We start from the raw sequence: 14,294 nt of genomic DNA, 5'->3' as shown, positions 1-14,294 counted from the left end.
TCGTGGCTTTGCTCCCAAAATGGCATAACTGCCAAGGACTGGCCCTTGTTGGGCAGGTCTGCCATCTGGAGTCTTTGATTTCCAACCTGGTCCTGGCCTGCTCCTTGGTATAACGTTGTTAACAAGGATGTCAGAGCTCTACATGGGCCTCTCTGCTAGGAGAGCGCGCTCTCCTGGTAAGGCCTCTGAGCCCTCCCAGAGCTCAGAGAAGAGAGAAGCGGTCCCCAAGCCACGCACGTTTCTAGGCATCACTGGGGGCGTGTGGCTCCAATCCCTCCCTGAGTCACCCTCTTAGTACCCAGAGGCATCCCACAACCACAGCTCCTCCTCCCCGCTCCCCGCCACCTGAGGATGCAGGGAGAGCTGAGGGCCAGCCTGGGTGTGGTTCTGCTTTGCTGGGAGGAAAGGTCCTCCGGCTGGTCTTAGTGAGAAATGCCAGGCCTGGGAACTCCAACCTCCTCTCCAGGGTCTGTCTCCCACAGACCGCAGGGTGTCTGGAGGAGGGGACCAGCACCTGACACGGCTGGGAGCAACAGTGCACGTCTGAGGAACGAATGCACTGGGACGTGGGACAGGGGTAAGCGGGGGTTTCCCCAATACCTTGCCCCTAAGCAGGAATGAGGCTCCCACGCCAAACCGCCCCTCATCCGGCAATTCAGTTTGGGGCGTTTGTCAGAGGCGGTGATGCTGAACGTCCCCCAGCCTTTAAAAGCAGGGCCACAGGGCATAAGAATTGAACTTCAATAATCGTCAACATGGGTGCAGAGCCTGGGAGCCTGCCCAGGGCTTCCACAGGCACTGCCATCATGATTCACGCTCCAGCAGCGCTTGGAACTGAGGCCGGGGGTGGGGTGGTGGTTCTGCACCGGAGCATCCACCAGAGATGGGAGCTGGAGCCGGACCCGCCCTCGGCAGCTCCGCTGCGCACCCAAGCAGCGACGCGTTCTCCGCCAGGCTGCGAGTGGCTGGCTCTCCAATCAAGCCGCGGACCCCGAGCCGCCCGTCCGGCACGCGAGTGTGCGCTCCCGCGTGTTCGTGTGTCCGGGGGAGGTGAGGAGGCTCGCGTCTTAGAAAGAGCAGGCTTCTGGAACTCACCGCCCAGGCCAGCTGGCACTCGGTCCAGTCCCACAGGCTGCGGACGGCCCTGGAGGGGGCGCCCTCGTCGAGCGCGCGCGCCCCACGCCACCGCCCCGGGCTCCTCCCCGGCGCCGCGCGGGCAGGTTCGCCGAGGCGGCCGCGGGCTCCGGCTCCCGGGCCCGCTCCCCACGGGCCGGCGGCGCTGGCCTGCCCGCCAGGCCGCCCCCGCCCGTCCGCGCCCCGCCCCGCTGCGCAACTCTACCCAAGTTGGAAGCCGAGCCCGAACGGCGACACTCGCGCCGAGCGCGCGGCGGCGGCGGCGGCGGCGCAGCTCCGGCGAGTCCAGGCAGGCGAGGCGGCGCCAGCACGGCCGAGCGCGGACCGCGGGGGGCGCCCGCGCCGGGAGCAGCGGGAGGAGGAGCCGGAGGAGGACGCACGGCGGCGCCGGCGCCCTGCCCGGGAAAGTAAAGTTGGAGCCGGAGGCGGCGCGCGGGCGCGGGGGCCCCAAGGAGCGGCGGCCTGCGCCCCGGCGCGCCGAGCCCTAGCCGGCCGGATGGGAGGCGGAGCGCCCGCGCCGCCGCTGCCGCTGTCCGCAGCCTGCGCCCCGGCCGCGCGCTGGGGCCGCCGGGCCGCCCGGGCACGGCCGCTCGGGCGCCGAGTCGCCGTGGGCTCGCGGCCGGGGCGCTCCCCGTGAGCGGGGCCAAGGGCGGGGCCGCGCGAGTACCCCGGGACCTGTCCCCTCCCCCCCCCCGCCGCCGCCGCCGCCGCGTCGCCGCTCTCTCCGGGCGCCTCCTGCTCTGCACTTACGCGTGCGGCAGCGGCGGGGAGCCCGGCAGCCACGCTCTCGGGCGCGCCGCTCGCCCGCTGAGCCGCCACGGCCGAGGGCCGGCAGCGGGGTGCCGCGGTCCCCGGCGGGCGCGCCCGAGGAGCAGGCGGCGATGCGGGCGCCGACCCGGGCTGGGGGGCGCCCGAGCTGCCGCGGCTGCGCCCCGGCTCCAGGCGGGACCGCGTAGCTTGCGGGAGGACCATGGCGTCCCCGGCGCTGGCGGCGGCGCTGGCGGCGGCGGCGGCGGCGGGCCCCAACGTGAGCGGCGCCGGCGAGGGGGGCAGCGGCGGGGCCGCCAACGCCTCGGGGGCTGCCTGGGGGCCGCCCCCGGGCCAGTACTCGGCGGGCGCCGTGGCGGGGCTAGCGGCCGTGGTGGGCTTCCTCATCGTCTTCACTGTGGTGGGCAACGTGCTGGTGGTGATCGCTGTGCTGACCAGCCGCGCGCTGCGTGCGCCGCAGAACCTCTTCCTGGTGTCACTGGCCTCGGCCGACATCCTGGTGGCCACGCTGGTCATGCCCTTCTCGCTGGCCAACGAGCTCATGGCCTACTGGTACTTCGGGCAGGTGTGGTGCGGCGTGTATCTGGCGCTCGACGTGCTCTTCTGCACCTCGTCCATTGTGCACCTGTGCGCCATCAGCCTGGACCGCTACTGGTCCGTGACGCAGGCTGTCGAGTACAACCTGAAGCGCACGCCGCGCCGCGTCAAGGCCACCATCGTGGCCGTGTGGCTCATCTCGGCCATCATCTCCTTCCCGCCGCTTGTCTCACTCTACCGCCAGCCCGACGGCGCCGCCTACCCGCAGTGTGGCCTCAATGACGAGACCTGGTACATCTTGTCCTCCTGCATCGGGTCCTTCTTCGCGCCCTGCCTCATCATGGGCCTGGTCTACGCGCGCATCTACCGGGTGGCCAAGCTGCGCACGCGCACGCTTAGCGAGAAGCGCGAGCCTGCGGGCCCCGACGGCGCGTCGCCGACCACGGAGAACGGGCTTGGCGCGGGCGAGAACGGGCACTGCGCGACCCCGCGCCGCCCGCGCGCCGATGTGAAGCCGGAGGACATCAGCGTGGCGGCCGAGAGGAGGCGGCGCCGAGGCGCGCTGCGGCGGGGCAGGCGGCGGCGCGCGAGCGGCGAGGGGGCCGCGGACGGCGAGGGGTCGGGGCCCGGGACGGGGACGGCCGAGCCGGGCGCGATGGCCGCCGCGAGGTCCCCGGTCCCCAGCTGGCGCCTGTCGCGCGCCAGCTCGCGTTCCGTCGAGTTCTTCCTGTCGCGCCGGCGCCGGGCGCGCAGCAGCGTGTGCCGCCGCAAGGTGGCCCAGGCGCGCGAGAAGCGCTTCACCTTCGTGCTGGCGGTGGTCATGGGCGTGTTTGTGCTCTGCTGGTTCCCCTTCTTCTTCAGCTACAGCCTGTACGGCATCTGCCGCGAGGCCTGCCGGGTGCCCGGCCCGCTCTTCAAGTTCTTCTTCTGGATCGGCTACTGCAACAGCTCGCTCAACCCGGTCATCTACACCGTTTTCAATCAGGACTTCCGGCGCTCTTTCAAGCACATCCTCTTCCGACGGAGGACAAAGGGCTTCAGGCAGTGATCCGCTCACTCTACCCGGCTCAGAGACCCTGGACAGCTCCCAGCGGAGGGGGCGGGCAGGCGTGGCCTCCCAGGAGAAAGTGGGAGCAACTTTCCCGGGGACCCAGGGATGGATAGGCCTTCAGGGCGCAGGGGAGGGTGCTGCACGGCCGGAGGGAGGGCTGAGAGACTGCAGGGCCCCCGGGGAGGGGGAAGGAGAGAGGGGAGACCCCTCTGCCTTCCTGTCTCAGCAAGGGGCTGCTTCTGGGGCTGCAGGCCCGGGTCCAACTCTGGGGGCCGTGCCAAGGTGTGTCTGTGAGGTAGCACACGCATCCTCCCAAGTTGGTGAAGAAGGAGCCTGCCCTGCCCCCACCACAGGCCACCACCCCATCCCCCTTTGAGCAAGGGCTGACTTCCCAAGACCTCGTGGGGTGGTTTTTCTGGGGGAGGAAGGAGGGCACCGACCATCTTTGGTTACGAAAGTATTTAAATGTTTGCCAACAATGACTGACAGCGAAAACAACCAAACTCTTTTCTAAATAAACCTTTGTAATCTAAGTGGTGGGTGCAATAGTCAGTCCTTCAGACCCTCACCCTGCCCGACCTCCCACCAAAGGTGGCAGGAGGGCGCTCCAGGTCGCCCGATTCCATCCCCCCCTTTTGCACGAGAAGGAGGGGGTCTTTGCTTAAGGGGGACTGTTTCGCAGACTTACAAAATATATACTCAGAATTCTTGTGCTGTAACCGGCTGAGAGACCAAGGAAATCAAAGGGCTCTGAATTAACTCCAAATGTAGATGCTGGAGGGCTGTCCTCCCTTCATAACCCTCCCCCTGCCCAGATCTGAGTCTAGGCTTCCCCCAGTGCAGCCCAGCCTGGCCCCCTTGCTCAGCCCTCACCACCCCCAGGGAGTCCGCGCTCACCCCGCACTAAGGCTTGAGGAGAGAAGGAGGGAGAGTCAGGTGTCAGAGAGGGTCCCTTCCTGGCTCTTCCAGCCCTCATCACAGAGCCCAGAAGCTCCTGGGATAGCTGGGGGGAGGGGTCGGAACAGGACCCCTGAGACACACACACACATACACAGGCTTAGTGGGCTGGAGGGGCCCAGGCCAGGGATCCCTGCTGTGACCGTCCAACCCTCCTGTCCCTCTCTGTGCCCGTCTTGGCCTTCCTGTATGTAACCCCTGCCTGCCAGCCCAGCTCTCTCCTGGATCACCACCCACCTGTCTTTGGCCTGGGGTGGCCATGGGTCTCTCTCTCGAGGAGAAGTCGGCCCTGGGTCCTGCATTTCAAGGCCCCGTGCCCTGAATCAGCAGGCCCCTCTCCTGGTCTGACTTCTCAGGGCTGTCCCTTGGAGAAGTCCTCCCCTGCAGCTGCCTGGCCTTCTCACCCCAAGTTATGGGTCCTCAGGACACCCCAACTGGGAAGAGCTCTCCCAGACTCAAGCAATGGTGGGGAAAGCAGTGGAGGAAACAGCCAGCCAGGGCCGATGGGAACATCCCTGACCTCCCACCAATGGGCAGGGGCCTGGACACGGTGTCCGGGTCGTAGGCCCGGCTCTGTTGCAGGATTACTGAGCTAGCTCAGATAAACCCCTGCCCTCTCTGGGCCTCAGCACCCTTCCGGTGAAGTGGGGCAGGGGCTGAAACCTCAGGCCCTGCCTGGCCTGTAGTCTGTGGTCCAACTGGCCAGCTGAATGGGGGGGAGCAAAGAGGGGGAACTTCCCTTCAGCGAGAGCCTGGCTAACACTGGTATTGCCTCCCTGGTGCAATGGGGTAATGCCATACCCTCCCCCCGGCTCTTGGGGGAATGAACCCCGGGACTCCAGCAGGATCACGTAGCCTGGAACACGGCCCACGGAAGAATGTCAGCAAACCACCTTTCCCTTTCCTAATCCCGAGAATTGCACCTTCCAGGGCTGTGGCTGGGACTGCAGACGCCCGGTGCGTAATATCCCATTCAACCAACAGATATTCACCACTTCATCGTAATTGCCGCCTGGAGAGACTCTCTTTTCAGCTGGACAAACAGAGACAGAACCTGGCTTCTCACCCCGCCTGCCGCAGGGTAACGGGCCAGTCGCCTTGCTCTGAGTCTCTGGCTCCATCGAGGAAGCAGGAGCGCTGACACCCCCGGGGGTGCCCATGGGCGCTGACTGCTCCCAGCGCGGTCTGGGAGCCGTCGTGCAGGGGGACTTCTCTGGGGTACAGGGGAGGGGCCCGGACCTCTGCCCATCCTCGTCCAGCGGGTCCGTCCACCGCGCACCATCACCCGCGCAGTGCTCTCCTCTCTCAGGCGCGTCTTCGTATCTACGCCACAGTGCTATCACTGTCAACCGCCGTCTGTGGCTGAGGAAACGGAGGCCCAGAGCTGACCACCTGGGCCAGGACCCACAGGCTTGAAGGGGCAGAGCCAGCCACGAGCCCAGAAACGCCCAGGTCAGGAGAGCTGTGCCCCGAGCACCCCGGCTCCAGTCCTATGCGCACCGGCGATCTCTGGACCTCGCTGATGGAGAAGCGTTGTCCACAGCCGCCTTCCTGCCTCAGGCTTCCCCTCGGCTCTCTCAGGAGATGTCCAGCAAAATAAAAAAACACCCACGACGAGATTAAGGAGGGCAGGGCCCCAAGCAGGGGATCAGCGCTGCCCCCGGCTGGCCGGAGCCCACCACTGATGTGGTTTCCACAGACGTGTGTAGATACACATTCTTATAAATTAATTCCTGTAGTTTTTACATTCAGTTGCTGAGTTTGTAGAAAAGGGGGGAAAGAATAATCCAAGTATTCTGTTACAGCTCGGTATGGAATTCAGAAAAGAAATAAGAAAGACACTGGGAGCAGGCAGTTTAGAAGAGCAGCTCCAGTCTTTGAATCCTACCCCCGGCTCTGGGGGTGGGGGCTGAGGGATGGGAGAAAACTCCTTGCCGAAGCACTTGCTGGCGAGGAAGCGGCCCTTCGCGGCTGTGCTGGCAGCGGCTATATTTTTATATCGCATCCGTTGGCAGGGCGCAGATATTCCAGCGCGGCCTCGGATCAAAACACTCGGCGCCTGCAGGCCCATCTTGAGTCTGGCTGGGCAGCTGCGGTGCGTTGCTGAGCCGGCCCCCGGCCCCCAGTCCCCTGCAGCCCCCCGCAGCCCTCGCCACGCAAGGGGGAGGCGGAAGGCATCCCGGCTGAAGATGCCCTGCACCCTGCCAGGCTAGGAGGGTACGCGTTCTGCGTTAGTAGAAGCCCAGCTCGTTGGAGCTGGGGAGTAGAGGAGAATGGCGAGACCCTCACCGGGGACCCCGAGTCCCTGCTCTGGGTCTGCCATGAGCACGGCCGGGGGACCTCAGCATGCGACCCGCCCCGCATGCCAAACAGAAGGTCAGCCTCCCATTTGACCAGCTGGACTGTTGAGATCATCAAATGCAGCTGGGTTGGGGGTGAGGGTGAGGGGTTTGGATGGTAGAAGCATCCAGTTTGCCTGAGAGGGACCCGGCAGGCACCCTAGGTCTGCCCCCTGCGTGACCCCCACCCCATCTCCCGCCACCTGTAAACAGGGTGTACATCCTCTCCTGGCTGGGCGGAGGCGCGCACGGGAGAGGGTCCGGGACCTCCAGGCGGGGCACAGTGCCTCTGAAACCTGCCCGGGGAGCAGAGTCGACTGCCAACCGCGAGCCAGAGGAAAGCCCTGGGGACCAAATGCACTTCTTCCTGCCAGAAGGATTTATGGCTGCTCCCAGTAAAAGCCTCGGGCACAATGGGGTCCTTATGTCAAGATAAGGGATTGCCATGTAGGGTGGAGAGGGAGAAAGCCCCGTTTAAGGGCATCTGCTCTCCTGGCTGAGCACAAAATGTGCCCTGAGCTGCCTGGCGGTGACAGAGAGGAAGGAAACAGGATGTACACCTGCTGTCTGCTGCCAGGTTGATAGGAGAAGCGGGGACCAGTGGGCCGGCCTCCGGAAGACCACCTGTAAGACTGCCTGTGCCGGGTGCTATCCTGCAGGCCGCTGTGCTTGGGGGTGTGTGCTTGTAAGGGTGGGGACTTTGGGGACCACGCAGAACCCTAGGGGGGCAGTCACACCATCGTCCCTGTTGGGGTGGGGGAATGGCCAGTTCCCAGCCCCCTGGATCCAGCCTCCATCACCAGATGCACCAGACAAGGCCACTTCCTATTCATCCCACCAACCCCCAGCCTGCGCCTCCCTGGGCCGGGCCCTGGCCCAGAGCTGCGAGGGCTGAGGGGGAGGGGCCTGCCTGGGGTCCGGGACTGTGGCCTTCTCACCCCAGGGGCAGAGTGAGCCTTCGGGGCCGCAAAGCCGACCTGGTACCCGTCAAGCCCACGCTCTACCGGCTTTCAGGCTGGCGCTCACCCGTCCCGGCCCCCGCTTTGTTTATTCTCTGCTTCTGCCAGGAGTGCCTTTCCCATCTTTTCCCGAGCTCCTCTCATAGGCTCTGCGAGACTCAGAGCGGGCTTCATCCCCAGGAAACCTTTGGGAGCTTCCTCCAACCCCCCACCCTCCCCAGCTGCAGGTCCTCAAGCCTGGCGGGGCACGGCCCCTCCCCTTAGCGCAGGGAGCCCAGCATGGGTTGGGGGTGGGATGGGGGCAGAGAGACTCTGAACGCGGGGACAGTGTGTCATTCTGGCCAGGGGAACGGCCAAGCAGGCCTCCCTCGGGGATGCAGGGCTGTCCTTCCTCTCCCACGACGAAACCCCCAAGGATCATCCCTGGACGCCAAACCGGAGAGCCACCCAGGGCGTGTCCACCATGCCAGGACACTGCCTCGCAGGCCGTGCAGGGGGCGCTGCAGTGGACACCCTACGTCCGCTCTCAGGCCGCCAAACTGGAGAGCCACCCAGGGCACGTCCACCACGCCAGGACACTGCCTCGCAGGCCGTGCAGGGGGCGCTGAAGTGGACACCCTACGTCCGCTCTCAGGCCGTCGGGGAGAAATTTCGAGGAGCAAAGGCAGGAGAACTGGCGACAGCTCGGGCCTCGGCTCACGGCCCGGCTGCCGCAGCCGTCTGTTCAAATATTGGTGGGCGGGTTTTTCCCCCCATTCAATTAGCTCTTAACTGACTGTGCAGCAGCTCTGAAAACAGAAGAATCTTCATGCAGCCTTTGGGGGTGGGGCTGGGCTCCTCGGAGAGCTCTGGGTAGAAGTTACCCCACGGGTGTTCCGGTTCAGTAGCCCCCTCCCCATTTTACGGAGGGGCCCAGAGAGGGGAGTCGTTACAGAGAATGGCTGTGAGCCTGGCAGCCGGTTTGCTACGCGCCTTCTGCTTGCCAACTTTGGCCGGGGCGCTGAGTGTTTGCTTCTCAGGATTCTGCCAGGTGGGCATGGATGGTCCCATTTTACAGACAAGAAAACTGAGCTCCGGAGAGGGTATGCCGTGATGAGACGCTGCCTCGAAGCCAGACGCTGGGCTGTTCGCGTTACTCTCCCCACCTTGTTGAAGCCCCCCCAAGCCCTCCAAGTAGATGTTAATTAGCCTCATTTCACAGAAGAGAAAACCAAGTCTTGGGCGTTCTGTGCACAGAATCGGCCTTTGAGTTATTTTTCCATCCTTTTCCACTGGGAACAACCCTTAGGTTAAATGTTACACCAGTAAGATCTGACAGGGCCCAGGAATTACACACCTCTGGTGTCGCTTCCTTATTTTTGATGTAATCCACCCTCTGAAACCTCAGCTGCTGCATAAACCCACCACATCCCTATCCCTTCATGATGTGAATAAGGGGCTGGCTTGGTTTTATTCTGCCGGCTTAGAAATGATTCTGAATAATGAACCCGCTTTTCAAGATCACCCCACCCAGGATATAAAATGCCAAAATGTTTGTGGTGAAGAAGAATTCAGTTACCCGTTTCCTAGGGTGTGCTGCCACCGCAGATCGAACTGAAAGCAAAATCAGTCCTCTTTTAATTGGTTCCAATGAAACTGTTATTCAAGATTGGATTGCTGTTGTTCCTTTCTGCAAGGACTCAAGTGGAAGCAAAACAATGGAGTGATTCTCTCCCTTTGGGCATTGCTCTGTAATCGACAGGCCCGGCGGCCCCGGGCCCTCGCAGCCGGGGTGGGATTTGCCCATCACGGCCCTGGGTCACTGCAAACGTGCCTGGAGTCTGGTCCCGTGCCTGGTGAGGGGTAGGTGTCCCCGGGGGGCTAAGGCTGGGCGTGCAGTGTGATGCCAGGCTTCCTGAGGCCCCAGTTGGGCTTGGGACCCAACTGAGCTGTGTGATCCCTGAGCCTCAGTTTCCTCCTCTGGAAAGTGGGAGCAAGCCACAGTGTCCCCCCCCTTCTGTGGAGAGCCAGTGGGAACCTGGAGACCCCGGTGACAACTGAACCGCTCAGGTGGTGAGAGCCTGCTCGGCTGGGCATTTCCCTTGGGCAGACCTAGCCCGGCTCTAGCCCCACAAGCCTTTCCCGCTGGGTTCTGGGGGTGGCCATCGGAGGAGGCGAGCGGCTTCCGAAGCCCTGGGCACGGGGCAGGGGGTGGCAGGTTCACGGGCCCTCCTCTCCAGTGGTGGGACTAGCCCCTGAGCGGCGGGGAGGGGTCCTTGGATGGCAAGGGCTCTGGCCCTTTCGCAGGACAGAAGCGGGTGCCCAGGCCGGGCCACTGGCCTCCTCCAGGGCTTGGGGGCAATTGGAGCTCAAAGCACTCAGAGACCACCTAGACTCATTTTACTGATGGGGAAACTGAGGGTCGGAGAGGATCAAGCACTGGTCTGAGGCCACTCGTCCACTCGGGCAGAGTCCAGGCCATGGGGTCGTCCTCCTCCCAGCTCCCCCTGCTGGCTCCCTAAATAACCACAAAGCCACAGAGGGGAGGACAGCGGGGGCTTGGAGGGACGACCTGCCTGACTTCACCCTGTCCCCTCTGTGTTTGGGGCTGTGAGGCCACAGCAGGAAGACGTGGGTGGAGCAGCACAGGCTTCGGGATGGAGGACACCCATAGGTCCCGCCTCCCTGCCCCCAGACGGTCTCCTCACCCTGGGGCTGCTCATCGCCTCCCTCCTACATACCTCCACGGATGGAGAGCTCACTACTTCCCCGAGACAATCCAGTCCTTATAAGCACTGCCCTGACTTTTTCGAGTTCTCCATTTCATGAAGGGGGAAACTACCACCCTGAACTTTCAACCCTAGACCTTAGGATAAAATGCCAAGGAAATCTGGGCGTCAGAAGAACTCCAGCCAACCTTGCGTATATGTCTTTCCCCCTCTCCCCTGTTTTCTTTAAACCTGTTTTTGTGCCCATGCTGCGGCCAGAGCAGGCCTGGGAGGTAGGAAGACAGCTCACTGGGCTACCCCCCACTAAGCCACCAGGGAGCACAGCCTGCGGGACACCAGGGGTCGGGACCCTGGGGACGAGCTGGCTTGCCTGTCAGTGGGCTCAACGCCCGGCAGCTGAGCAGCCGGGGTGGACAGGCGGCTGGGAGGCCTGAGGAAGCCCTGAGCTGGGGGTCATCTGGGTGTCACAGGTGGGTTCCCCTGGGCATCAGAGATGGGGTCTCCTGAACATCAGAGGTGGGGTCCCCTGGGTGTCAGAGATGGATTTCCCGGAGGCAGGGCCGATGACATAATTTGTGGGCTCGGCGTAAGAAGCCAATGTGGGGTCCCAACTGGGGGATGGGGAGGCCACCCCTTAAGGAATTGTGATCTCAAAGCTTGGTATGCTCAGTACCCTTATGGGGGCGGGCAGGGGCCCTCACCAAGGCACCTTTGCCAGCCAGGACAGGATGACCTCTCCCTGCCTGCCCTGAGACGCTGCAGGACACCCACCAGCCACCGCCCTCCCAGTGCCCTCACCCAGAGCCCCTCCTGGGGTGGAGGGTGACAGGGTGGGAGAGGGGAGTGGGCAGCAGGAACCCATCCTGGGGAGATGGAGGGAGGGGGTCACACACAGGCATGGAGCCCCTGTCATCCCAGAGGACCTCAGACAAATGCAACGTCAAAGACAGTTGTGGAGAAGGTTGAGAAGTTCAAGACAGAGGCCACAGAGCATTGACCCCCCCAGCTGGGCCCTTTGGGGCCCTCCAAGCTCAGGCCCAGTGGGACATGCTGGTCACACGGCAGGAGCATAACAGGGGCTTTCTCTGAAGGCGGCGGAGAATCCAGATCTGACGCTAATTCCAGCAGGACTTTGTCTCAAATGACCCGGATCTGTGAGGCGCCCGCAGCCACTCCGCCTCTGGCGCTCTGGCTCAGGTCACGGGGGTGGAGGGGCATTCATTCATTCGTTCATTCATTCATTTGTTGGTCCATCCAGTCGCCCACTTCACTCATTCAGGAAGCATTTATGCGACCCCAGCTGCACGTGGGCATGTGGGGGAAACGCCAGTGCGATCCTATAAGAACTCAATGCCCTCCTGTAACGATGATTTGTCAGTATGGCAAAAACAACGCACACTGATCACCATTCCTTTAAAAAAACATCTGCTGAGGAGCCCACGGCCCACCTGGAACCAGGTTAGCAAAATAAAGATACGCCCCTGCCGCCGTGGAGCGTGCCGTCTCTGGGAGGACAGGGGCCACAGAACCACTCAAGCAAATACAACATGACAAAGTGTGGTGTGTGGTGTGCGGTGTGCCGGTGACGGACGCTGGGGCGAGCGGCGGGGCCGGGGCGCCAGCTGACGGTGAGCAGCCCCCTCCTGGCATGTGTGTGTGGGACACAGTCTTACCTGTAGATGGACTAGCTGGAGAACGTGCTCTGGGGTTGGGCCTGGATCAGTGTCCTGGGGCCGCCGCACCTCGGCACCCCAGACGGGGGCTTCAACAGCGGAAATGTATTTCCTCACAGTCCTGGAGGCTGGGAGGCTGGGATCAAGGTGTCCGCATGATGGACTCTCTCCTCGGCGTGTATACGGCCGTCTTCTCCCTGTGTCCTCCGTGCTCATCCCTTTGTGCCCTAATCTTCTCTTCTTATAAGGGCACCAGTCAAATGGCATCAGGGCTCATCCTGAAGCCCTCATTTTACCTTCTCTCCAAATACAGTCACATTCCGAGGTTCTGGGGGCTCGGGCTTCAACAAATGAATCAGAAGGGACACAGCTCCTGAGTCCGTTTCCGGACTGCACACGTGGCATGTGACGTGGGCAAGTTCCCGTGCTCTCCTGCCTTAGTTTCCCCTCCTGTAGCCCAAGGACTGTTTGTCCCCGTGCCATGGGGGTCCCAGAAAGCACTGGAAGAGTACCCGGGGCTTGGCCTGCCCTCGGGGAGGTCAGGCTCCCGGGGCGGTTGCTCTCAGTCTGCGCACCAACCCTGAACGGGTGGGGTCCTTTGGAGCACTTCGGGCGACCCCCCAAGGACTCGCAGCTGGATGGAGTCAGGGCCGGGAAATCCCGTGTTCACACTCCCGGGTTGGTAGGACACCGGCGGGCCTCGGAAACGGCCACCAAGCCAAAGAGGCTCGTTGTGTGTGGAGCTGTGCCCTGCAGCCCACCGCCTCTGCGACCCCCAGGCGGTTAAAAACAATGTTTAGAGCAGCTTTATTCAAAAGAGCCCCAAACCGGAAACTCTTCCAAAATCCATCCGCTGGTAAGTGGCTAAATAAACTGTGATGCGTCCAAGCAGTGGAAAACTATTCGTCAGTACAAAGGGACAAGCTCCGGACGTGCGCAAAACGAGGTGGCTCTCTAACGCCTTATGTAAGGGAAGGAAGGCAGACTGAAAAGGCGAGACTCGAGGGTTCCATTCACACGGTTTTTTTAAATAGACTTTATATTCTAGAGCAGTTTTAGGTTCATAACATGATTGAGCAGAACGCACAGTGAGTTCCCAGACACCCCTTGAGCACCAGCGAACTTCTCCAAGGTGGGTTCTCCATCTGTAAAAAGAGACACAGACGTGGATCCCGCAGGGAGCGTGGGAATCCCACCAGGTAGTCTTTGGAAACTTACAGGTGCCACGCCCAGGGCCAGGGTAGTTCTCAGAGGCTCAATAAACACTTCGTGGAGGCGGCTGGCTGGCCGGCCCCCAGGGCTTATAGATGGTGGAAGAGGCAGGCTCCCGAGGGTTCTGGAAAGGTGCCCCAAGCCAGGCTGCTCAGAGCCGAGGAGGAGGGATCCTTCAGCCCTACTTGGCCTCCTGTGAAGTTTATCGTTTGTTATAATGATGGAAAACTACCAGCTTGTCCTCAAGGCTCCAGCAGGAGCCAGGCTCTTATCTCCCATCAGCAGCGGTGAGGCCAGGAGAGCTGGCTAGAAGATGGGGCCCTCCTGCTCCTGGAGAGCCAGGGCGGCGTCGCTGCACATGACCCCTGGCGGCTGCCACCATCCGTAAGGGCTAGACTCTTGCCAGGTCCCCACCCAGCTGGGCTGCAGGCAGATGCCAGGAGCCTGGAGCATGGGATGGCCTGTCCTCAGGGCTGGGGCTCAAGTCCTGGCCGTCACCTCCCCGCTGTGTGACGTTGGTACCTTCCTTCACCTCTCCGAATGGAGCTCTCCAACTAGGGTGTTTCTTCAGCACCTACCACCTGCCAGTGGCACAGAGACCAGCAACTCCCCCAGGTGCCAGGGAGGCTGAGACTTGAGCAAACGAGGGGCCCACCCAGGGCTGCTCGACTCTGAAGCTGGGGTTTGAACCCCCATCCCAGGGCCTGTGCTCCTGTGTCAGGTGCACCAGGATCCCTGCCGCTCGGGGCGATCTGCTCGAGAAGCAGGAGAAGCCCCTTCCCCTGGCTCCCTCTGTCCCCCAGCTCCCAGCGGAGCTACCGGCTTTGGGGGGCCCCGGGCAGATGCCGCAGGGATTTCTGTCCCACAGATCCGCTTCCCTGAGTCGCACGCCACCTGCGGCTCAGAGTTGGGGCCTCTTCAGAGCACAGGGATGAAGAGCTGGGGACACAGTTCCT

The 14,294-nt window shown here is 62.8% G+C and overlaps 1 protein-coding gene across 1 annotated transcript; it reads left to right on the top strand.

Annotated features, from left to right (window-relative positions):
- Nucleotides 1–2,104: 2,104 nt before the first annotated feature.
- On the top strand, nt 2,105–4,011 carry ADRA2C (adrenoceptor alpha 2C; the record flags this gene model as incomplete). Its single annotated transcript, XM_082653522.1, has 1 exon — nt 2,105–4,011. One exon carries the CDS (start codon nt 2,105–2,107, stop codon nt 3,485–3,487), a length of 1,383 nt encoding a protein of 460 aa, XP_082509648.1. The 3' UTR covers nt 3,488–4,011.
- Nucleotides 4,012–14,294: the final 10,283 nt, after the last annotated feature.

This window comes from Grampus griseus, assembly GCF_964374135.1.
Source record: "Grampus griseus genome assembly, chromosome: 4".
Lineage (NCBI taxonomy): Eukaryota > Metazoa > Chordata > Mammalia > Artiodactyla > Delphinidae > Grampus > Grampus griseus.
This window is presented reverse-complemented; position numbering and strand designations above follow the sequence as displayed.